General features: G+C 41.8%; 1 protein-coding gene across 17 annotated transcripts in view; it reads left to right on the top strand.

Moving 5' to 3' along the window:
- SHLD2 (shieldin complex subunit 2) overlaps positions 1-25,758 on the top strand; it is a 155,122-nt gene that overhangs the window by 98,899 nt on the left and 30,465 nt on the right. For 10 of the 17 annotated variants that reach the window (XM_080687069.1, XM_080687063.1, XM_080687067.1 and 7 more), the window contains one exon: positions 18,065-18,271. The exons of 6 other annotated variants lie outside the window; for them this stretch is intronic. In XM_080687069.1, coding sequence (XP_080543195.1) covers positions 18,065-18,271 — 207 coding nt within the window. Of the gene's footprint in view, positions 1-18,064; positions 18,272-20,342; positions 20,552-25,758 lie in introns of all 17 variants that reach the window. One more of the 17 variants, XR_013961590.1, reaches the window with a different exon arrangement.

Raw genomic sequence — 25,758 nt, 5'->3', positions numbered from 1 at the left:
CTGGATAGAGTATTCTTGGATTGAGTCCCTTGCTTTGCATCACTTTGTATATCTCATTTCATTCCCTTCTAGCTTGATGTGTTTCTGTTGAGAAATCATTTGATAATCTGATGGGGAATCCTTTGTAGGTAACTCTCTGTCTCTCTCTTGCAGGCTCTAAGATTCTCTCTTTGTCGATAACATTTGCCATTGTAATTATGGCATATCTTGGTGTGGGTCTTTTGGGATTCATCTTGCTTGGGACTCTTTGTACTTGAGTAACTTTTTTCTTCCCCATATCAGGGAAGTTTTCTGTCATTGTTTCTTCAAATAAATTTTCTAATCCTTGCTGCTCTTCTTGTCCTTCTGGCAGCCCTATTATACGTATGTTATTTTGTTTTGCATTGTCCCAAAGCTCTTTTAGGCTCTCCTCCTGCATTTTAATTTTTTTCTCTAGTTGCTGTTCAGATTGGGCTTGTTTCTGTACCTGATCGTCTAACTTGCTGATTCAGTCCTCTGCTTCTTCTAGTCTACTGTTGAAGCCTTCCATGGTGTTTTTGATTGTAGCTATGTCATTTTTCATTTCTTCCTGATTTTTGCATAGGTTGTTGATTTTCCGGTCCATCCTGTATATGAACTGTATGATCATTACTCTGAATTCTTTTTCTGTCATGTTGCATGCTTCCGTTTCACTTATTTCTTTTTTCTTTTCTTTTTTTTTAATAAATCTTTATTGTTCAGATTATTACAATTGTTTCTCTTTTTTCCCCCATAGCTCCCCTCCACACGGTTCCCACCCCACCTCTGCCCTTACCCTTCCCCCCAACTGTCTTCATCCATAGGTGTAAGATTTTTGTCCAATCTCTTCCCGCACCCCTCACGCCCTTCCCCCTGAGAATTGTCAGTCCACCCCCTTTCTATGTCCCTGATTCTATTATATTCACCAGTCCATTCTGTTCTTCAGATTTTTTATTCACTTGATTTTTAGATTCACTTGTTGGTAGGTATGTATTTGATGGCATTTTGTTGTTCATAATTTTTATCTTTACCTTTTTCTTCTTCTACCTCTTCTTAAAGTATACCCTTCAGCATTTCATGTAATCCTGGTTTGGTGGTGATGAACTCCTTTAGCTTTTTCTTGTCTGTGAAGCTCTTTATCTGACCTTCAACTCTGAATGATAGCTTTGCTGGGTAGAGTAATCTTGGTTGTAGGTTCTTGCTATTCATCACGTTGAATATTTCTTGCCACACCCTTCTGGACTGCATAGTTTCTGTTGAGAAATCAGCTGACAGTCGTATGGGTACTCCCTTGTAGGTAACTAACCGTTTTTCTCTTGCTGCTTTTAATATTCTCTCTTTGTCTTTTGCCCTTGGCATTTTAATTATGATGTGTCTTGGTGTGGTCCTCTTTGGATTCCTCTTGTATGGGGTTCTGTGCACTTCCTGGACTTGTTAGTCTATTGCTTTCACCAGGTAGGGAAAGTTTTCTGTCATTATTTCTTCTAATAGGTTTTCAATATTTTGCTCTCTCTCTTCTTCTGGCACCCCAAAAATTCGGATGTTGGTACGCTTAAAGTTGTCCCAGAGGCTCCTTACACTATCTTCATATTTTTGGATTCTTTTTTCTTTTTGTTTTTCTGGTTGGGTGTTTTTTGTTTCCTCATATTTCAGATCTTTGGTTTGATTCTTGGGGTCCTTTGATCTGCAGTTGAATTTCTGTATATTCTTTATTTCAGACAGTGTATGCTTAATTTCTGACTGGTCCTTTTCCATTTTTTTGGCATTCTCATTAAGATCCTTAAAGGTCTCACTAAGTTCCTCAGCGGTTTTTAGAAGATTCTTGAGTAACCTTATAAATGTGGTTCTGAACTCTATGTCATCCAGTAGTTTGCTTTCCTCCATTTCTTTCATTCGTGACATGTTTCTTTGTTTCCGCATTTTGCTGCTTCCCTGTGTTGATTGAGTGGCTTTGTGTGGTAGGTGACCCAAAGGGGCCAGTAGCTCAGCCTCCCCAATCACCTGAGGTGGACACTCTTGGTACACCCCTTTGTGGGATGAGTGCAAAGTCTTGGTGTATTTAAGCCTTGATTGCTGTTGGTACACTGGGAGGAATTGACCTCCAGGCCAATTGGCTGTGAGGACCCGCTGTGTCTATAATGGAAGAACTGCTACGCTGGAGACACGCTTATGGTGTAGGACTTGTTTCAGTGGGGCTTTAGTGCTCACTGAGTCTGCCTCTTGAATGTGTCACTTATGGATGTGAAGAGTTGAAATCTGGTGTCTCACACTGACCACTAGGTACACTGGCTTCTGGATCTCCAATGGGGTGCCAGTCAGCTACTGTCTGAGGCCACCCAGCAGGAGCTACAGCGAGAACTATAGTTTTCTCCTCTTTGCTTGGGCTTTGAAGGTTTTGGAGCTGTCTGACCCGGGCTGCAAGTTTGCTATGTTAAGCTGCGATAGGGCAGGCCATTCATATGGTAAAGCCGCTGCTTGGAGCTTGGGTGGGTTTGTAGATTGTGCAGGGCGGGGTCTCAGGACGTCACTAGGCTAGGGCGTGGCAAACAGTGATGGCTGCCAGTTAGCTGGCTCTGCGTCTCCGACCGTGTCTCCGCGTCCCATGCCCCAGCACTGTAAACAGTTATTCCTGTGTGCAGCCCTGCAAGCAAGCCACTCACTTTCCGACCCGATGGCAGACAGTCTAGCTTCTCCCCGGAGAAGTTTGGGTCCCCCGCGTCTCCCCAGAAACTGGAGTTCGGAGTAATCAGGAGCTTGTCTCTCTTCGGGTTGAAAAAAGCAGCGCTCCCACTTGCCCCCCGCCAGCTCCATACGCGCACCTCCGTACCTCAGCTTTTCAGCGCTTGTGCACATCTCAATGCTGTTTGCTCTTTCCTTCTAGTTGTAGAACTTCCACTCAGCCAGCTTTCCTGTGGTTCTGTGTGATAGACGTTTTGTCTTTTAGTTGTAGTTTTGAAATTGTTGTGCGAGGCAGCAGTTTAGGTGTTTACCTACGCCGCCATCTTGGATCCTCCGTTTCACTTATTTCTTTACTTGGCAATTCCTCCTTTTCTTTCCTCTGGGGATTGCTTCGTTGTCTCCCCATTCTGACTATCACCAGAAGGTTTAGATGTCGATCTGCGGGGGCCTGGACCGTGTGCAGTGGGAGTTTTGCACCCCCAAGTGTCACTGAAGAGCTCTGATACCAAGATGTGTGGTTGCTGTGGGTTGGTAGAAACCACACTCGCCCTGGGTCAGAGTCACAGGCGCTTAGTGTGGCCTCGTGTGCGCTCCTAGAATCAGGGACCCTGCCTGCGCCACATTGAAACAGAGAACCCACTGGCGTTTACCAAAAATCTAAGTCCCCTATTGCGTGTCAGGAATCAGAAGCTTCCTGTGTCCATGCCGAGAATCGAGTATCAGAGTCTCTGTTTCATGGTGCTACCTCACACTGAGAATCAGGTCCCTGTGTGCACATGCACCAAGAATTGGAGTCACTGGCTCTTAGTGTGAATGTACTGGGAATCAGGGATCTCAGGTGCACGTAATGAGGAATGGAGTCTAGTCACTGGTGGTCAATGCTGCCTCTTGTGTGGAGATTCAGGGTCCCCAATCTGCCCGGGAGACTGGGTTGCTCAGTTGCACTGTGTTGGCAGGAGGTCCACTTCTGCCCTGCGTAAACAGTATTCTGTGTGCGCTTGCCCTGAATCAAAGTCAGGTGGCACTGCCCCTTAGTGTGGGTGTGGTGTCTGGTCACGTGGGTGTGCACTGTGGAAAACAAACTCCCTGTGTCCATGTACCCAAGCTCAAATTCAGCGCTGCCTTCCTTTGTGGGCACAGGGTCTGGTCGTGGGGTACAAACTCCCCAAGACCCCACATCCACGTTCAAATTCACCGCAGCCTCTCTGCTAGGGTGCAGGGTCTGGTCATGGGAAACAAACTCCCCAGGTTTGCACCCCCAGGCTCAAATTCAGTGCTGTCTCCCTGTGTGGGCGTAGGATCTGGTCGCAGAAAACATTCTCCCCCAGGTCGTGCACCTATGCACAAATTCAGACTGCCTTCCTGCCAGAGCGTGGAGACGAGTCACGGAAAACAAATTCCCCAAATTCACAAGTCTGGGCTCAAGTTCAGTACTGTCTCCCTGCCCTGTGTGGGTATGGGAACTGGTTACAGAAGACCACCTCCCTAAGGATGAGCGGCTAGGCTCGAAATCTGCTCAGTCTCCCTGCCTGGGCGTGGAGATGAGTCACGGGAAACAAATTCCCCCAGTTCGCAAGTCCGGGGTCAAGTTCAGCACTGTCTCCCTGCCCTTGTGGGCGCGGGAACTGGTTGCAGAAGACCACCTCCCTAGGGATGGGCAGCTAGGCTCGAATTTTACTCAGTCTCCCTGCCTGGGCGCGGAGATGAGTTGCGGGAAACAAATTCCCCCAGTTCACAAGTCTGGGCTCAAGTTCAGCGTTGTCTCCCTGCCCTGTGTGGGTGCGGGATCTGGTCGCAGAAACTGCCTCCCTAGGGATGAGCAGCTAGGCTCGAATTCTGCTCAGTCTCCCTGCCTAGGCGTGGAGACTAGTCGCGGGAAACAAACTTCCCGTGTCCAACACACTTCCCATGTCCAACACCAAGGCTCAAAGTCAGGCAGAGTCACCACTGCTTTGTGTGTGCAGAAAGCCTTATTGTGTGTCTGGGGTCTGGTAATTTCTATGTCGCTGCTGCGGGGGGCGGGAGGGCAGCGGGGGAGGGGGGTTGGCTTTGTGACTCACAGAAATCTGCGGCCGGGTACCTGGAGTCCTGGTGTCCCTGGGTCTGCAGCTGTGGTGGCAGGTCTTCTACCAGAGTGGCTCTAGGGTCCTGGTTTGCTTCCGAGACCAGACTGGGTGGTGGCGAGGCTAGGATCCTAGTCTCAAGCAGTTCTGTCCTTCAAGATGGCATGGTCTCTGTGCCGCCGGTGTCCTTCCCGGAGTGTTTGCGGCGGCCGCGGGGTTTTACTGTCTAAGACTGCCTGGATTGGCAGCCCCCTGGAAGAACTGCAGGGTCTAACTGTCCCTATTTCACACACACGCGCGCGCGCGCGCACACACACACACACACACACACACACACACACACACACCTCTGTCGCTCCCTCACTTTCTCACACACTCTCCCTCACTACCTTCCCGCCAGTCACCATCTTGCCTCTCTTGATGGCCATATTTCTTAATTGGATTGTTTCTGTTCCTTTTGTTGAGTTATATGAGTACTGTATATATTTTGGAAATTAACCCCTTATTAGATGTATCATTGGCAAATATGTTCTCCCATACAATAGGTTCCCTTTCATTTTGATGCTGGTTTATTTTGCTATGCAGAAGCTTTTTATTTTGATGTAGTCCCATTTGTATATTTTTTTTCCCTTTGTTGTGCTAGTATCAGTAAAAATTCTGCTATGTGAAATGTCTGAGATTTTGATGCCTACGTTTTCTTCTAGGATTTTTATAGTTTCACGACTTACATTTAAGTTTTTTATCCAATTTGAGTTTATTCTTGTGTATGATGTAAGGTGGTGGTTTAGTTTGTTTGTTTCTTTTTTTTTTTTTTTTTTTGGCATGTACCTGTCTAATTTTCCCTACACCATTTATTGAAGAGACAGTCTTTACTCTATTGTATGATATTGCTTCCTTTGTCAAATATTAATTGAGCATAATGGCTTGAGTCGATTTCTGGATTCTCTGTTCTGTTCCAGTGGTCTATATGCCTGTTCTTGTGCCAGTACCAGCTTGTTATGAGTACAGTGGCTTTGTAGTATAACTTGATATCTGATGTTGTGATCCTCCAACTTTTTTCTTCTTTCTTTTTTTTTTTTTTTAATATATTTTATTGATATTTTACAGAGAGGAAGGGAGAGGGATAGAGAGCTAGAAACATCGATGAGAGAGAAACATCGATCAGCTGCCTCCTGCACACCTCCCACTGGGGATGTGCCCGCAACCAAGGTACATGCCCTTGACCGGAATCGAACCCGGGACCCTTCAGTCCGCAGGCCGACGCTCTATCCACTGAGCCAAACCGGTTTTGGCTTCTTTCTTAAGAATGTTGTGATGATTTGAGGTCTTTTTTGGTTCCATATAAATTTTTGGGGTATTTATTCTAGCTCTGTGAAATATGCCAATGGTATTTTAATAGAAATTGCATTGAATCTATAGATGCTTTGTGTAGCATGGACATTTTAATGATGTCAATTCTACCAATCCATGAACATGGTATATTCTTCCACTTGTTTTTATCTTCTATCTCTTTTTCAAACATTCTATAGTTTTCCAAGTACAGGTCTTTTACCTCCTTGGTTATATTTATTCTTAAGTATCTTAATTTTTTTTGTTGTAATGGTAAATGGGATTGTTTGTTTAGTTTCTCTTTTTAAGAGTTCATTATTGGTATATAAAAATGCCAATGATTTTTGGGTGTTAATTTTGTATCATTGCTGAGAGTTTGTATCAAAAATGTGTTGGATTTTGTGGAATGCTTTTTTCTGCATCTAGTAATATGATCATGTGATTATTGTCTTTCAATTTGTTTATCTGATGTATCATGTTTATTGATTTGCAAATATTGTACCAGCCTTGCATCCCTGGAACAAATTCTACTTATTCATGGTGTATGATCTTTGTAATATATTGCTGGATCCAATTTGCTAATATTTTGTTGAGAATTTTAGCATATATGTTCATCAGGGATATTGGCCTGTAGTTCTCTTTCATTCGTCTTATCTGGTTTTGGTATCAGGATAATGCTGGCTTTGTGAAAAGAGCTTGGAAGTGTTCCTTTCTCTTGGATTTTTTGAATTAGTTTGAGAATGATAGGTGCTAGTTCTTTTTTGAATATTTGGTGAACTCCCCTGTGAAGCCTGCCAGGCCAGGGCATTTGTTTGCCAGGAGGTTTTTTTGTTTGATTTTTTTTAAAAATCCTCACCCAAGGATATATTTGTTCTTTGATTTTTAGAGAGAGTGGAAGGGAGCGGGAGAGTAAGAGTGAGAAAATCAATGTGTGAGAGACACATTGATTGGTTGCCTCCCACACGTATCCCAATGGGGGCCGGGGATCAAGCCTGCAACTAAGTACCTGCCCCTGCATCTAGGTACCTGGAATCAAACCTGTGACCCTTTGGTCTGCAGGCCGACATTCTGTCCCCTGAGTCAAACTGACTAGGGCAGGTATTTTTTTTATTTTTTATTATTGCTTCAATTTCATCAGTTGTTATTGGCCTATTCAGGTTTTCTGATTCTTCCTGATTCAGTTTTGGAAGGTTGTATTTTTCTAGGAATTTGTTCATTTCATCCAAGTTTTCCAGCTTATTGGTATATAGCTGTTAATTGTATTTGCTTATAATCCTTTGTATTTCTGTTGTGTCAGTTGTTACTTCACCTCTCTCATTTCTGATTTTATTTATTTAGGCTCTCTCTCTCTTTGTTACTCGATGAGTCTGGCTAGAAGTTCATCAATACTGTTTCTTTTCCCAAAGAACCAACTCTTGGTTTTATTAATCTTTTGTATTGTTTTTTTTAGTCTCTATGTCATTTATTTCTGCTCTGAGCTCTATTATTTCCTTCCTTCTACTTACTTGGGGCTTTTCTTTTTGTTCTGATTCTTTAAGTTGTAGGGGTAGTTTATTAGCAATTTTTTTTTTGTTTGTTTCTTGAGGTAGGCCTGTAGTGCTATGAACTTCCCTCTCAGGACTGCTTTTGCTGTCCCATAGATTTGGAGATGTTGTGTGTTCATTTTCATTTTTTTTCTAGACTTTTTAAAAAAATATATATTTTATGGATTTTTTTACAGAGAGGAAGGGAGAGGGATAGAGAGTTAGAAACATCAATGAGAGAGAAATATCGATCAGCCGCCTCCTGCACACCTCCTACTGGGGATGTGCCCACAATCAAGGTACATGCCCTTGTCCAGAATCGAACCTGGGACCTTTCAGTCCACAGGCCGATGCTCTATCCACTGAGCCAAACCAGTTAGGGCTAGAAGTTTTTAATTTCTTCCTTGGTCTTATTGGTTACCCATTCATTGTTTAATAACATGCTATTTAACTTCCGTGTGTTTGAATATTTGGGGGTGGTTTTATTGTAGTTAATCTCTAGTTTTATGCTATTGTGATCTGAGAAGATGCTTGATATGATTTCATTACTCTAGGTCTTATAATGACTTAGTTTGTGTCCTAACATGTGGTCTGTCTTTGAGATAATCCCATGTGCACTTGAGAAGAATGTATATTCTGCAGCTTTGGGCTGAAATGTGCTGAAAATGTCTATTAAATCCTTTTGATCTATTGTGTCATTTAGGGTCACCGTTTCCTTGTTGATTTTCTGTCAAGAAGATCTCTCCAGTGATATCAGAGGGGTGTTAAAATCCCCATACTATGACTATATTGCTGTCAATCTCTCCCTTTAAATCCTCCAGAAGATTTTTTAAAATATGTATTTGGGTGCTCCTATATTGGGTGCATATATGTTTACCAGGGTTATGTCCTCTTGTTGTATTGATCCCTTTAGTATTATGTAATGACCTCCTTTGTATCTTGTTATGGCCTTTGCTTTGAAGTCTGTTTTGTCAGATATGAGTATTTCTACCCTGGCTTTTTTTTTTTTTTTTCCATTTTTCACTTTCATCCTGTTTGAGTCCTTAGTTCTTAGGTGGGTCTTTTTGTTGACAGCATATAAATAGGTCATGTTTTTGTACCCATTCAGCTACCCTATGTCTTTTAATTAGAGCATTTATGCCATTTACATTTAAGGTTATTATTGATAGGTACTTATTTGTTGCCATTTTTATTCTTTATGTCTATGTCCCCCCCTCTCCTTCTATTTCTTCTTCTTACAACAGTCCCTTTAGCATCTCTTGCAGTGCTGGTTTGGTGGTAATAAACCCCTTTAGCCTTCTTTTTGACTGTGTATCTTCTAATTTCACCTTCAATTTTGAATGATATCCTTTCTGGATAGAGTAGTCTTAGAGTCAGTTCCTTGTTTTTCATTACCTTGAATACTCCATGCCATTCCCTTCTGGTCTGAAGTGTTTCTATAGAGAAATCAGCTGACAGCCTAATGGGAGCTCTTTTGTAGGTAACTTTCTGTCTCTCTTACAGGCTATAAGATTCCTTGTCTTTTTAAAAAAATATATTTTATTGATTTTTTTACAGAGAGGAAGGGAGAGGGAGAGAGAGTTAGAAACATCAATGAGAGAGAAGCATCGATTAGCTGCCTCCTGCACATCCCCTACTGGGGATGTGCCTGCAACCAAGGTACATACCCTTGACCGGAATCGAACCTGGTATCCTTCAGTCCCTAGGCCGACGCTCTATCCACTGAGCCAAACCGGCCAGGGCTCTTTCTTTGTCTTTAACGTTTGCCATTTTAATTATGATGTGTCTTGGTGTGGGTCTTTTTGTGTTCATCTTGATTGGGACTCTGTGTTTCCTGGACTTGTGTGACTTTTTTCTTCACCAGGTCAGGTAAGTTTTCAGTCATTATTTCTTCAAACAGGTTCTCTATTCCTTCTATTCCTTACTCAGCTTCTTTTTCTGGTACCCTAATTTTGCAGATGATTTTAACTTTCATGTTGTCCCAAAGCTCCCTTAAACTCTCCTCCTGCTTTTAATATTTTTTCTAATTGCTGCTCTCATTGGGTGTTTTTTTTCTACTGTTTCTTCTAGTTCACTTATTTGGTCCTCAGTTTCTTCTAGTCTACTGTTGAACCCTTCCAGGGTATTCTTTTTTTTTTTTTTTTAAGGTTTTTTAAATATATTTTTTATTGATATTTTACAGAGAGGAAGGGAGAGGGATAGAGAGCTAGAAACATCGATGAGAGAGAAACATCGATCAGCTGCCTCCTGCACACCTCCCACTGGGGATGTGCCCGCAACCAAGGTACATGCCCTTGACCGGAATCGAACCCGGGACCCTTCAGTCCGCAGGCCAACGCTCTATCCACTGAGCCAAACCGGTTTCGGCTGTATTCTTTATTTCATTCTTCATTCCTGATTGATTCTTACTCATTGTTTCAACTTCTTTTTTCATGCTGGTGTAGTTTTCATTAAGTTCCTTAGCACCCTTATAACCATTACTTTGAATTCTTTAGCTGACAAATTGCTTGCCTCTATTTCATTTAGTTACTTTTCTGGTGATTCCTCCTTTTCTTTCATTTGGGGGCTGTGTCTTTGTCTCCCCATTTTAGCAGTTGGGGTTGGGGTGTCATGCTTCCCGAGGTGACTAGTCGCGCTGGGTCGCAGTGGTGGGTCCAGTCTTCTGGTGGCACCAGGTTAGGTATACCCTGTCACTGTGGCAGGTTTGTGCGTGTGGAGGCATCAGGTCATGTATACTGGGCAGTGCAGGCTGTAGGGCTGTTTGTCCAGGGGTGCTGGATCAGGCACACTTGGTCCTGGTGACAGGTCTGTGCATCTGGGGGAGTTGGGTCATGGTGGCAGCGCCAGGCACACCACGTCAGGGCAATGGGGCCAGTCGTCCAAGAGCACTGGGTTGGGTGTGCTGGTTCAGGGTGGCAGGTCTCTGTGTCCAGGCAGGCCACGTGTCAAGGTGGTGGAGCAGGCTGGGCACTGGTCTGCTGATGTGTGTGTGGTACAGCCGGGTACCCTGCTTGCCAATAGGGTGGGGCAGGCCCCCTGCACTGCCTGTCAAGGCAGCAAGCCAGTCCTCTGAGGCCCTCAGTTCAGATGCATGGAGTTGCTGTCTGGTTTGTTTGTCCTGGGTCATGGTGACAGGTATGTGCATCTGGGGGAGTTGGGTCCTGGTGTTCGGGTCCCAGCAGTGGGGCTATGCACATCCCTGTGGGCTAGGGGCACTGGGACGGGGCTGCTCCCCGCATTCTCCTCCTAGGGAGGACCCTGCAGCTCTTTCAAAATGGTGGGTTCTCTTCTGTCAAGTGGAGGGAATCAGAAGGCCAAAAATCTCCTATGCCAGGAGCTCCAGAACCACCCTGAACTCCCACTCCTACAGACAGATGCTCTCCCACACTCACACACATGCACACTTTCCCTCACACACACTCACCCAATCACACTCTCATCCTCACTCCAGTTCTGCCACTGCCATGTTGGTCCATAACCATGATTTTAAGTTTTAATATCCATCTCAATACCTCAAGATACTTAAAAAAGTGGGACAATATCTATTTCGAAGGATCATTTAAGTAAGTGATTAATACTTCCAGCATTCTGTCTATTTATTTATAATTTCTTGAAGCATTTTCTATCAAATTTTCTTTATATTGGGCACTGGTTTTACTTGTTCCCAAGGATTAAAAACAACTCAAATTTAGGTGGTATAATTAGAAAGGATAATATTGAATCACTGTTAATTTAGTCATTATTGAATACTGGAGATAACAGAGTTCATGTTTTGGGGAAGAATAATAAGAAATTCCAAGTTTATGTTTGGTATGCCTCATATGTAGCGAGCATTGGTCATAGTTTGGTCCTAATGAGGGTGGACTGGGGACCTAATTTACACTTTTTCAGAGTACTTGAATACACATAAAATAAGCTATTCACAACTAAATACCATTTCAATGTAATATCCTCCTGAAATTATTTAATAGAAGTCTAATATTTTAAAAAATAATATTACAATAAAGTATTCTCATGACATTGCTAATTAAGCACAGGGTAAATGCAAATAATCCTAATATTTGTGGTTATACTTAATGCAAAATCATAGTTATGTCTTCATGGAGATTTGAAACCTAGTCACCCTTTTTTAAATTTAAATCATTTTTTATTTTTTTATTATAGTTTACATGCAATATTATATTACTTTCAAGTGTACACCCCAGTGATTAGGCATTATATAACTTACTAAGTGATCATCTCAATAAATCTAATATCATCTGACTCCACACATAGTTATTAAAATATTATTGACTATAATACCTATGCTATACTTTATATCTCTATGACTATTCTATAACAACAAATTTATACTTCTTTTTATTTCATTTTATCTTTTTGAAGTTTAATTTTCAACCACCATTTATGGCCCCTATACCCTTTTCCACCTCTATCCCCTCTTCCTTCCTTCCCCCTTCCCATATCACCACATTGTTGTCCATGTGGATGAGTTATTTTTCTTTTCTGCTGAATCCCTCCACCCCCAACTAATTTGTGCTTCTGAATCCCTTCACCTTTTCCACCCATCCCCCACATGTGGCCACCTTAAAATGTTCTTTGTATCTATGAGTCTGTTTCTCTTCTGCTTGTTTATTTTGTTTTTTAGATTCATTTGTTGATAGATATGTATGTACTTATTGCCATTTTATTCATATTTTTAAAACAATACTATTTATTTACTTTATTGATTTTTTTAGAGAGAGAATCATCGATTTTGTTGTTTTACTTATTATTATTTGTATTGCTTTTTTCAGAGAGAGCGGAATGTAGAGGGTTAGAAAGATAGAAACATCGATGAGAGAGAAACACCATTGATTGTCTGCCTCCTGCACACCTCTTACTGGGGATTGAGCACAAAACCCAGGCATGTGCCTGACCGGGAATCGAACTGGTAACCTCTTGGTTCCTGGGTCAGCGCTCAACCACTGAGCCACAACAGCTGGGCTGTTGTTCCACTTATTAATGTATTCATTGGTTGCTTCTTGTATGTGCTGTGACAGGAGATTGAATTCGCAACCTTGGTGTATCAGAAGGACACTAACCAACTGAGCTACTCAACTAGGAATTCTTGTTCATATTTTTAAAATATTTTCCCCCTTCTTTTTCTTAAAGAAGATCCTTCAACATAATCCTGGTTTGTTGGTGATGAACTCCTTTAACTTTTTCTTGTCTGAGAAGCTCTTTATATGTCCTTTGATTCCAAATTATAGCTTTGCTGGTTACAATAATCTTGGTTGTAGGGCCTTGCTTTTCAGCACTTTGTATATTTCATGCCAATCCCTTCTGGCATGCAAAGTTTCTGTTGAGAAATCAGTTGACAGTCTTATGGGACCTCCCTTGTAGGTAACTAACTGCTTTTCTCTTGCTGCTTTTAAAATTCTCTATTTGTCTTTGACCTTTGACATTTTAATTATGATGTGTATATTGGTGTGGACATCTTTGGGTTCATTTTGTTTGGGACTCTGTGCTTTCTGGACTTGTATGTTTCTTTCCTTCACCAAGTTAGGAAAATTTTCTGTCATTATTTTTTCAAATAAGTTTTCAATTTCTTGCTCTCTCTTTTCTTCTGGCACCCCCATGACATATATGTTGGTATGCTTGAATTTGTCCCAGAAGCTCCCTACACTATCTTCATTTTTTTATTATTATTATTATTTTCTTTTTGCTCTTCTGATGGGGTGTTTTTTCTTCCTTACATGCCAAATTGCTGATTTCTCAGCTTTATATACTCTACTCTTGATTCCTGGTAAATTATGCTTAATTTCAATTAGTGTATCCTTTATTTCTGACTGGTTGTTTTTTATGGTTTCCCTGTCCTTTTTTATGCCTTTGAAGTTATATCTAAGTTCAACCATTCTTTCCCTAAGTTCCTTGAGCATCCTTATAACCATTGTTTTGAACTCTGCATCTAGTAGATTGCTTATCTTCATTTTATTTAGTTACTAGAGGCCCAATGCATGAAATTCGTTCAAGAGTAGGCCTTCCTTCCCCTGGGTGCTGGCACCGGCTTCCCTCTGGCACCTGGGACCCGGGCTTCCCTCTGGCACCCAGGACCTGGGCTTCCCTCTGGCCTCCAGCAGGCACCGGGGATCCAGGCTTCCCTCGCAGCCCTGGCTTCAGCTGGACGATTGTCTGGGAGGATGTCCAGTCTAATTAGCGTATTATGCTCTTATTATTATAGATTTTTGTTCTGTTCTTTCATTTGAATATGTTTCTTTATCTCCTCATTTGGCAGCCTTCCTGTGTTTGTTTCTGTGTATCAGGTAGAGCTGCTGTGTCTCCTGGGCTTGGTAAATTGGCCTAATGTAGTAGGTGTTCTGTAGGGTCCAGTGGCACAGCCTCCCCGATCACCAAGTTGGGCACTCCAGGTGCACTCCCCTTTTGGGCTGTGAACACCCTCCTGTGGTAGTTGAGCCTTGATTGCTGTTGGCATGGTGATGGGAGGGATTTACCTCCTGGCCAACTGGCTACAAGCACTGGCTGCTACCTTGTGGAGGATCAGCTGTGCAAGGACACACACTATAGAGCAGGACTTTGGTGCCTGTTGAGTTTCTCCCTTGAGTGTGTCGCTTGTGGAAGTGGTTGCGTGGTTCTTCAACATGGTCTGAAGCGTGTGCTGGCTCTGAGGCCTCCCAGGAGGTGCCGGCCAAGGTCAGTTGACACCTGTTTTCTGTCTGCAGCTACCTGGCATGAGCTGTAAAGTGACCTGCAGATGGCTGCTACTTGTGCTGAGCTTGGAATTGCCCAGGAGAGGGCAAACTGTGAACCAAGTCTGGCTGCTGCTAGTGCTAAGCTGGGGCCACTTAGTGAGAGGTATAAAGCATGTCAACGCCAGATATGAGAGATTTTAGGAAAGTCTGAAGCCTGAGACAAGACAAGCCATTTTTATGGAAAAGGCACTGGAACCATCTTGGCTGGACCTGGAAGTTGGGTGGGGTGTGGCCTGAGGGAATCACCAGGATGTGACAAAAAGTGTCTGCTAGGTTGATGGAGACTCAGATATAGTGCCCACCTGCCAGCTCTGTGGGGGGTAGGTCTCATCAAAGGAACAATGGTCTCTGACAGCACTTCTGTCTGGGAGAAATCCGCCTCCTACCCCCTGAGCTCTTGCCCTGATGCCAGACAATTCAGTTCCTCCCCACATGTCTCCAGTGCTCTTTGCACTGCTTACCCAGTGCTGGAGCTCAGAGGGAGTGACCCTGAGTAAGTTCATGTGCGGGCCCTTTAAGATGAACCGCCTAGGACTTTAGCCACTTCTGTCTCACTGAGTCTCAATCCCTGCTGGTTTTCACAGCCAGAAGTTGTGGGGACTTCTTTTCCTGGCATTGGAACGTTGGCTGAGGCACCTGGTGTGGGGCTGGGACTCTTCACTTTTCAGCCGGGACCTCTGCAGCTGAAACATCCCTCCAGATTTTTATCCTCCACTTGTGGGTGTGGGACTATCTCTTTCTGCATTTCCACCTCTCCTACCAGGGTTGATGTGGCTTCTTTATGTCCTACTTGTATCACTTCCATTCAGCCAGATTTTAGATTTAGGTTGTGAATGATGGTTGTTCTGTTATTCAGTTATAATTTTGATATGATTGTGGGAGAAGGTGAGTACCACCTTACCTACTCCACCATCTTGATCAGAAGTCTGATTCTGGCTCCCCCAGTTATACCCTTAATTCATGATTCAAATATAGAAATGTCTCACAAATTGTCTCAATACCATACTCCCTCAGACTTACTAGCCTAACCTGCATATGACTCCTTTCTGTTACTTGAGCATGCCAATCCTTTTCCTGCCTCAGTAAATTGAGTTTTCATGTTTCCTCTGCCTAGAATGCTTTTTCCTGCATCTCTCCTTCATGTGTGACTCCTTCTCTCAGCTCCAACTTCATCTGAGGAAAGCCTCCCACATGTGTATTCAGATCACTCTTTGTATTTATTTGTGCCACTTAACACAATTGGGATTATCTAGATCAGTGGTGTCGGCAAACTCATTAGTCAACAGAGTCAAATATCAGCAGTACACTGATTGAAATTTCTTTTGAGAGCCAAATTTTTTAAACTTAAACTTCTTCTAACGCCACTTCTTCAAAATAGACTCGCCCAGGCCGTGGTATTTTGTGGAAGAGCCACACTCAAGGGGCCAAAGAGCTGCATGTGGCTTGCGAGCCACAGTTTGCCAACCACTGATCTAGACTATTGGCTGGCTTAATAATTAACTAATTTTCTCAGTAGATTGTAAGTTCTATGAATAGCTTATTCAGCATTGTGTCATCATTACACAGCACTATGCCTGCCCTAGTAAATATTTTCTTTGTGGATGAATGAATGAAGAATAAAATACAGTTCAGGCAACCTTTCAAAATTCCCACTATCTTTATGGAAGAAGGTATCAAGTTGGAGGAGGAAATAACTTCACTTGTTTCAAGTAATAGAAAAAAATTATAAAAGTTAAAAATGCATGCACATGAAGGTTTTGCAATCCATGGCATGCATTAAGAGTTATATTTAAACTTGGGCACTGAGGGCTTGTAGTTAGAACTAGAACTCTACTCTGGTTAACTGAATTGAGGGAGTTATATTTGAAATATGGAGTAACTCATAACACATAAGGCAGCAGGCTCATGGGTTTCCCAGGGACTTGGAACTAGGAGCTGAAAGCTTTGTGGGTCCAGGCTGCTTCTCCATATATCCGCTTCATTCACTCAGTGCTAATTTTCACTGCTTCTCAACCAGGAGAAAGGTAGGTGATTTTCTATAGCTCCTAATTTTACTTTTATTTTTAAGAGATAAGCCTCATTTCCAAATTTCCAGCGAAGAGAATCTGATTGGCCAGATGGAATCTGATTCCATCAACTGTGGCCTAGAGGACTGGGTTGAAACGAACAAATAGGAATGCCTAAGCATATTTTAGAAGGTGTGGGAACAATTAAAGGGGTAATTTGTGTTCATTAGCAATCACATGTATGTGCACTAGCCTGGAGAGAGGAAAAGGTAATTAGTTTAAAAAGTAGATTATAGCTCTGCCAGTGTTGCTCAGTGGTTGAGCATCAACCCATGAAACAAGAGGTTCCCAGCTCAATTTCTGGTCAGGGCACATGCCCGGGTTGCCTGCTCAATTTCCAGTAAGGGGCCTGCAGGAGGCAACTGAATGCTCTCTCTCTCATCGATGCTTCTATCTCTCTATTCCTCTCCCTTCCTCTCTCTAAAATCAATAAAAACATATATATATATATTTTAAAAAAAGTAGATTATAAAACTTTCTGCGGCATAGGTCCCTATTTTAATAAAAGTGGATATATAGGTATGTATTTACACTTAAAAGTCTGGAAATAATAGATACTAAAATGCTCACAGTGGCTATCTCTGTATGGTAATATTATTTTTTATTTATACCTTTAGTTTTAATGTTATGTGTTTGTGAAATCTGCTTTTACTTTTACAACCTTTCAGTATGGAAAAGTTCAAACACTTACAGAGTACCATTATCCAGCTTATTAAACTATGGTCAATCTTATTTCACCTATTAATTCCATTTTCTTTTACTATCTAAATATTTTACAATAAAATTTTATCTTATAATTAAAAAATAAAAACAAACTTTTATCTTTGTAGGTAATGTCTGGAATATCTAGCTAAAATTTTGAAGAAAAAATAAAATAAAATTTATAATTTATATTTGTGCCAAAATAAATCACAGATGCATTAGAGATTCAAACATGTTTTTAAAAAGAAACAATGAGTAATAGAGAAAATATAAGCAAACTTACTTGGAATCCAAAGTTAGTAGGCTAGATAAAATGCAACAACATTAACTACTATACTATATATAGAAATCATAATATACAACTTAAATGTGAAAAACCAGAAAAAAAAGGTTTCATTTTGTCAGAATATAATGCAATAAGCAAAAGACAAATATATTTAAAGGATAAATGGGCAAAAGATATATGAACAGGCAAGTCCCCAAAGAAGAAATGGCCAATATATATAAGAAAAAAGTACTCTGACTGGTAATTGAAGACACACAAATAAAATAACAGATTATTTTTCTCCTAAGAAATCAATAGAGAAGATATGGGGAGGCAATGACTCTCATAAACTCTTGGAAATGTAAATTGGAAAAACCTTTCTTGAGAACAGTTGACAATCCATACAAAATCCTTATGAACAAATTCCTATGCGCACTGCGGGCCCGGGACGAGTCAGCTGCTCACAGGCAGCGGCTCCCGGTGGGCTGGATAAATGTCCTCGGCGGGCCGCATGTGGCCCGCGGGCCGTAGTTTGAGGACCCCTGCTTCATGTTTTATCTCTTATACCCAAATTCTTTAGTGTGATAAGAGTTGTATTTAACTGATTAAATCATGTCAATCTGTTTAATCTGAGTTTGATCCTAGATTATTTCCTTTTTGATAACTTTTTGTTTTTATTTGTTTGTTTAAGATTATATTTGGGAATTTAAATATCTTCTCGTTCAGCGCAATTACATCCTAGAAAACCTAGAATTACATACAACACCTTGGTCATCCTGTGAGTGCCTGTTTGATGATGATATAAGGGTTATTACATTTAAAACAAAATTTCAAAAATGCATGTCCTCTTTTGTGAAGATGTCAGATTTAGCAACACACCTGGAGGAAAAGTGTTCAGGTAAGATCTTTACATACATAAGATATTGCTAGTTTTAATGCAAGCAAAGAATCTACAATTTTTTGGGGAAAATATAGTTAAATATAAGAGTGAAATATAGGCCTTTATAAATATCTGAACCAGATATTGGCATCTTAGCTTTTTGCCTACAATCTTTGAGGTTAATTTGTAACTGTTAAGGATCACTTAAAATTTTCTGTGTATACTTACTAAGCAGGGGACAAATTCATCATGTAATTCAACCTGCTTTTTAACACTAGAGATTAGTTTGAATTTTCTATGATTTGATATACTGTACATGGAATCATACAGTATATACATTGTTTTATTTGGTATCTTTAACTTAGCCAATTATTTTGAAATGTATTTGTGCTGTTGTGCAAATCAGTAATTTATTCCTTTGTATTTTATTGCATGAATATATTATGATTTTTTTCATCTGTTCATCTGTTGATGGACATTTGAGTTATTTTTACTTCTTAGCTGTTATAAATAAAGCCTTTATAAACATTCATGTATAATGCATTTTATGGACATAGTCTCTTTTCTCTCATGAGTAAATACCTAGGAATTGAATAGCTAGATTTTATGGTTATATGTTTAACTTTTTAAAAAATTGCCATACTATTTTGAAAGTGGTTATACCATCTGTATTGGTATTATCTGATATTGCTAATTTGTATCTTCTTGATTTTCCTTTCTCATCAATTTGGCTAGAGGTTTATCAATTTTTTTGATCTTCTCAAATTGATTTTTTCCCGTTTTTCTGTTTTCTATTTCATTGATTTCTGGTCTGATCTTTACTATTTCCTTTCTTTTGCTTTCATAGATTTCACTTTTTCTCATTTATTAAGTGTAAATTGAGGTCATTGATATGAGACTTTTCCTTTTTTTCCAGTGTAGGTGTGCAGTGCCATTAGTTTCCCTCTAAGTACAGCTTCTGAGTTCTTTATCCAGTGCCCTATGGATGATGAGATTTTCCACTCTAGCTGGTGGGAAAATGCATTTTCCCCAGCTTTGTCCAAGATTCAGGGATTGTTCCTAACATCCTCTTTTATGGTTCTTTCCTTGGCCTCTGGTCACATGTACTGGTAAATACTCAGTTCAATCCTTCCAGGGGACCTTCTGTAGTACTCTAGAACTCTCTCTTTTTGTAGCTCTCATCTGTCTAGTACCCTGTCCCAAGAACTCTAGCTGTATTAGCCATCCAGATCAGAGTTCGGTCTCCTTTCAACTCCAGGAAACCATCAGGTTCTGTCTGAGTTCCCTTTACCTGCACCACAGCCAGGAAACTCTTTTGTCTGTAAACTGGAGCAGTCACTGGGCACACTTCTTTTGCTTCTCATCTCTTAAGGATCACTGTCCTTTGCTGCTTGATATCCAAGGTCTTGAGAATTGTTGTTTTATACATTCTGTTTGGTTTTTAGTTTTTTAAAGTGTCCAAACTATTTTTATACACAGTACTTCTGACACCAAATGTATGGATTTTATTTTTCCATACCAACAACCAGTTCTCCAACTCTCTGGACACCAAATGGATGTCCTACAATTCAATTATGACACTACCTACCTGGAATTAGTGTCAGACTCCACAGTTTTAAGAGCTCATCTCTGAAGACTGTACTCTGTTCAGATGCCACTTGCAAGTAGTAGGTACCAGGATACCCAAACCTATGTGTTATATCCTGGACATATTCTGACTTGGCTATGTTACTGGACCTTGAATGCCATGTTCTTGAATATCAATGTCATAGAAATGAGCGCTGAACTCAGTACAAGATCAAGCAGACAGAGTTTATTGAAAAGAGCTTGTGTATAAGAGAGTTCACCAGAAGAGAGAGGTCGAGCTCCCAGAGTGTTTCTTGTGGATGGCTTATATAGGGGTTGTCGGGTGGGTGTAGGGCTTGGAAATGAGAATGAGGTCAGTTGTCCCATGATCATAATTGGTAGCGGTTGATCCCAGGTGGTCAAAAGGTATTTTCCATAGTCAGTGGACCATTCTAAGGGCCTGTGAAATAATGTTTGTGCAGACATTATAATTACCATTTAATTGACAAAAACTATTTTACAGAGCATGATGTTAAGAAAGGATGTTATCAGAAACCAAGATGGCAGCATAGGTAAACACCTGAACTGCTGCCTCGCGCAACTTCAAAACTACAACTAAAAGACAAAATGACATCATCCAGAACCACAGGAAGACTGGCTGAGTGGAAATTCTACAACTAGAAGGAAAGAGAAAAGCACACTGAGACTCAGAGGAGCTGCGGAAGTGCAGAGGTATGGAGGCATGTGTGCAGAGAGGGCTGGCAACTGAGTACAGAGCTGTCTTATTCAAGTGGGAGGGAGATAAAAGCTCCTGATTGCTCTGAACTCCAGTTCTGGACGAGGCTCTGGGGACCCAGACTCATACGGGGAGAAACTGGACTGTCTGGCAGTGGGTGAAACTCGAGGGCAGCTTTCTCTCAGAGGTGCTTGGAGCGATTACCAAGGGACACTGAGACCCGGGGAGCCTCTTAGGGCAGGGCTGACAGGAAGCCATTGCTGTTTGCTCCGCCCTGAGACCCTGCCCCATGCAGCCATTGCTGTTTGTTCCGCTCTGAGACTCTGCCCCATCCAAGCTGAGCACAGAGGCTTTTGCATATGAATGGCCTGGTCCTTTGAATTCTAAACTTAACTAACAAACTGCAGCTGAGTCAGTGAGACCCAGAACATCCAAAAAAAGGCCCCAAGGCCTCCCAGCAGTTTGCATTGCTTCATATCTGGGCCTCATCTGGGCACCTTCAAAACCCAAACAAAGAAAAGGAATCTGAAGATCTCTCCGTACTCCTGCTGGGTGGCCTCAGGCAGAGGCTAATTTAGCACCTCCTTGGAGATCCAAGAGGCAGTGTACCCAGGGGTCAGAGTAGGACCATCCAGATTACAACTCCTCAGATCCATAAGGGACACACTCAGGGGGCAGACTCAGTGAGCACCAAAGCCCCACTGAAGCAAGTCTTGCCCCATAAGGGTGTCTCCAGCACAGAAGTTCTCCCATAATAGACACAGCTGATCCTCACAGCCAATTGGCCTGGAGGTCAGTTCCTTCAGTGATACCAACAACAATCAAGGCTTAAACTACAATAAGGTTGTGCACACAGCCCACAAAGGGGTGCACCAAGAGTGTCTACCTCAGGTAACTGGGGAGGCTGAGCCACTGGGCCCTATAGGACACCTAGCACACAAAGCCACTCTATCAACATAGGGAAGCAGCCAAAATGCGGAGACAAAGAAACAGGTCACAAATGAAAGAAATGGAGGAATGCAATCTACTGGATATGGAGTTCAAAACCACGGTTATAAGGTTTTTCAAGAATCTTCTAGAAACCGCTGATAAATTTAGTGAGACCCTCGAGGATATGAAAAAGGACCAACTAGAAATTAAGCATACACTGACTGAAATAAAGAATAATATACAGAGATCCAACAGCAGACTAGAGGATCGCAAGAATCAAGTCAAAGATTTGAAATACAAAGAAGCAAAAAACACCCAACCAGAAAAGCAAAAAGAAAGAAGAATACAAAAATATGAAGATGGTGTAAGGAGCCCCTGGGACAACTTCAAGTGTACCAACATCTGAATTATGGGGGTGCCAGAAGAAGAGAGAGAGCAAGATACTGAAACCCTATTTGAAGAAATAATGACCGAAAACTTCCCCCACCTGGTGAAAGAAATAGACTTACAAGTCCAGGAAGTGCACAGAACCCCAAACAAAAGGAATCCAAAGAGGACCACACCAAGACACATCATAATTAAAATGCCAAGAGCAAAAGACAAAGAGAGAATATTAAACGCAGAAAGAGAAAAACAGTTGTTTACCTACAAGGGAGCACCCATACGATTGTCAGCTGATTTCTCAACAGAAACTATGCAGGCCAGAAGGGAGTGGCAAGAAATATACAAAGTGATGAATAGTAAGAACCTACAACCAAGATTACTCTACTCAGCAAAGCTATCATTCAGAATTGAAGGTCAGATAAAGAGCTTCACAGATAAGAAAAAGCTAAAGGAGTTCATCACCACCAAACCAGTATTATATGAAATGCTGAAAGGTATTCTTTAAGAAGAGGAAGAGGAAGAAAAAGGTAAAGACAAAAATTGTGAACAACAAATACATATCTATCAACAAGTGAATCTAAAAATCAAGTGAATAAAAAATCTGATAAACAGAATAAACTGGTGAATATAATAGAATCAGGGGCATAGAAAGGGAGTGGACTGACAATTCTCGGAGGGAAGGGGGTGTGGGAGCTTTGGAAAGAGACTGGACAAAAATGGTACACCTATGGATGAGGATAGTGAGGGGGGCATAAAGTCAGAGGGTGAGGTGGGAACCAGGTGGAGGGGAGCTATTTGGGGGGGGGGGCACAATTGTAATAATCTGAGCAATAAAGATTTAAAAAAAACTGGAAAAAAAAAGAAAGGATGTTATCATCCTGCATTCTTTCCTTTAAGGATGTGCTTAGGGCATTTCAACTATGGAATTTTACTAAGAGTAAGGCGTCATAGTCAGGCCTCTAAGATGGATTTCTTCAGTCAAGATGTAGTCCAGCTGTTACCCATATACTGACTCAGCTCAAAGGTGGGTGTTTCCACAACCCACCCTCCTTTCAGATTTATTAATTTGCTAGAACTAATTCTAGAACTCAGGAACACTGTTTCTTTACATTTACTGGTTTATTATAAAATGGAAGATGTGCATAAGGCAAGGTGTGACTGAAGGGACATAGAGCTCCTATGTCCTCTTCAAGTGCACCACTCTCCTAGCACCTCTGTGTGTTCACCAACCCAGAAGCTCCCCGAACCCAGTTATTTTAGTTTTTTTTTTAAAGTTTAATAAATCTTTATTGTTCAGATTATTACAGTTGTTCTCCCCCCATAGCTCCCCTCCACCCAGTTCCCACCCCACACTCTGCCCTTACCCCCCCACCACTGTCCTCATCCATAAGTGTACGATTTTTGTCCAGTCTCTTTCCGAACCCCCCACACCCCCTTCCCTCTGAGAATTGTCAGTCCACTCCCTTTCTATGCCCCTGATTCTATTATATTCACCAGTTTATTCTGTTCATCAGATTTTTTATTCACTTGATTTTTAGATTCACTTGTTGATAGATATGTATTTGTTGTTCATAATTTTTGTCTTTACCTTTTTCTTCCTCTTCCTCTTCTTAAAGAATATCTTTCAGCATTTCATATAATACTGGTTTGGCGGTGATGAACTCCTTTAGCCTTTTCTTATCTGTGAAGCTCTTTATCTGACCTTCAATTCTGAATGATAGCTTTGCTGGGTAGAGTAATCTTGGTTGTAGGTTCTTGCTATTCATCACTTTGTATATTTCTTGCCACTCCCTTCTGGCCTGAATGGTTTCTGTTGAGAAATCAGCTGACAATCGTATGGGTGCTCCCTTGTAGGTAAACAACTGTTTTTCTCTTTCTGCTTTTAATATTCTCTCTTTGTCTTTTGCTCTTGGCATTTTAATTATGATGTGTCTTGGTGTGGTCCTCTTTGGATTCCTTTTGTTTGGGGTTCTGTGCACTTCCTGGACTTGTAAGTCTATTTCTTTCACCAGGTGGGGGAAGTTTTCGGTCATTATTTCTTCAAATAGGGTTTCAGTATCTTGCTCTCTCTCTTCTTCTGGCACCCCCATAATTCGGATGTTGGTACACTTGAAGTTGTCCCAGGGGCTCCTTACACTATCTTCATATTTTTGTATTCTTTCTTTTTGCTTTTCTGGTTGGGTGTTTTTTGCTTCTTTGTATTTCAAATCTTTGACTTGATTCTTGCGATCCTCTAGTCTGCTGTTGGATCTCTGTATATTATTCTTTATTTCAGTCAGTGTATGCTTAATTTCTAGTTGGTCCTTTTTCATATCCTCGAGGGTCTCACTAAATTTATCAGCGGTTTCTAGAAGATTCTTGAAAAACCTTATAACCGTGGTTTTGAACTCTATATCCAGTAGATTGCATTCCTCCATTTCTTTCATTTGTGACCTGTTTCTTTGTCTCCGCATTTTGGCTGCTTCCCTATGTTGATAGAGTGGCTTTGTGTGCTAGGTGTCCTATAGGGTCCAGTGGCTCAGCCTCCCCTGTTACCTGAGGTAGACACTCTTGGTGCACCCCTTTGTGGGCTGTGTGCACAACCTTGTTGTAGTTAAGCCTTGATTGTTGTTGGTATCACTGGGAGGAATTGACCTCCAGGCCAATTGGCTGTGAGGATCAGCTGTGTCTATTATGGGAGAACTTCTGTGCTGGAGACACCTTTATGGGGCAAGACTTGCTTCAGTGGGGCTTTGGTGCTCACTGAGTCTGCCCCCTGAGTGTGTCCCTTATGGATCTGAGGAGTTGTAATCTGGATGGTCCTACTCTGACCCCTGGGTACACTGCCTCTTGGATCTCCAAGGAGGTGCAAATTTAGCCTCTGCCTGAGGCCACCCAGCAGGAGTACAGAGAGATCTTCAGATTCCTTTTCTTTGTTTGGGTTTTGAAGGTGCCCAGATGAGGCCCAGCTGTGAAGCAATGCAAGCTGCTGTGGAGCCTCGGGCCTTCTTTTGGAAGTTTTGGGGCTCTCTGACCCAGCTGCAGTTCGTTAGGTAATTTCAGATTGCAAAGGGCCTGGCCATTCATATGCAAAAGCCTTGGCGCACACCTGGGGTGGGGTTGTAAATTGGGTGGGGCGGGGTCTCAGGCAATCACCAGGATGGAGCAAACAGCAATGGCTGACCTTCAGCCCTGCCTTAAGAGGCCCACGGGTCTCAGTGTCCCTTGGTAATTGCTGCAAGCACCTCTGAGAGAAAGCCACCCTCGTGTTCCGGCCTGATGACAGACAATCCTGTTTCTCCCCGTATGAGTCTGGGTCCCCAGAGTCTCGCCCGGAACTGGAGTTCAGAGCAGTCGGGAGCTTGTGTCTCCCTACCTATTGAAAAAGACAACCACGTCCTCAGTTGCCAGCCCTTTTCACGTGCGCGCCTCTGTACCTCCGCACTTTACTTCCGCACCTCCTCTGAGTCTCAGTGTGCTTTTCTCTTTTCTTCTAGTTGTAGAATTTCCACTCAGCCAGCCTTGCTGTGGTTCTAAATGATGTCCGTTTTGTCTTTTAGTTGTAGTTCTGAAGTGGTTGTGGGAGGCAGCAAGTTCAGGTGTTTACCTATGCCGCCATCTTGGTTTCTCTGAGAACAAAGTTTTAGAAAGAAAAATATACACTACTAAGAAAGAAAACTACAGGCCAAAATCCCTAATGAACACAGATGCTAATATCCTCAACAAAAAATTAGCAAATCATATCCAGCAATATATTAAAAAGCTCGTACACCATAACCAAGTGTGATTTATTCTAGGGATGCAAGGCTGGTACAATATCTACAAATCAATAAATGTGAAACATTACATAAACAAATTGAAAGATAAAAATCACATGATCATATTAATAGATGCAGAAAAAGCATCTGAC

This window comes from Plecotus auritus (assembly GCF_963455305.1).
Source record: "Plecotus auritus genome assembly, chromosome: 9".
NCBI classification, from domain to species: Eukaryota; Metazoa; Chordata; class Mammalia; order Chiroptera; family Vespertilionidae; genus Plecotus; species Plecotus auritus.
This window is presented reverse-complemented; position numbering and strand designations above follow the sequence as displayed.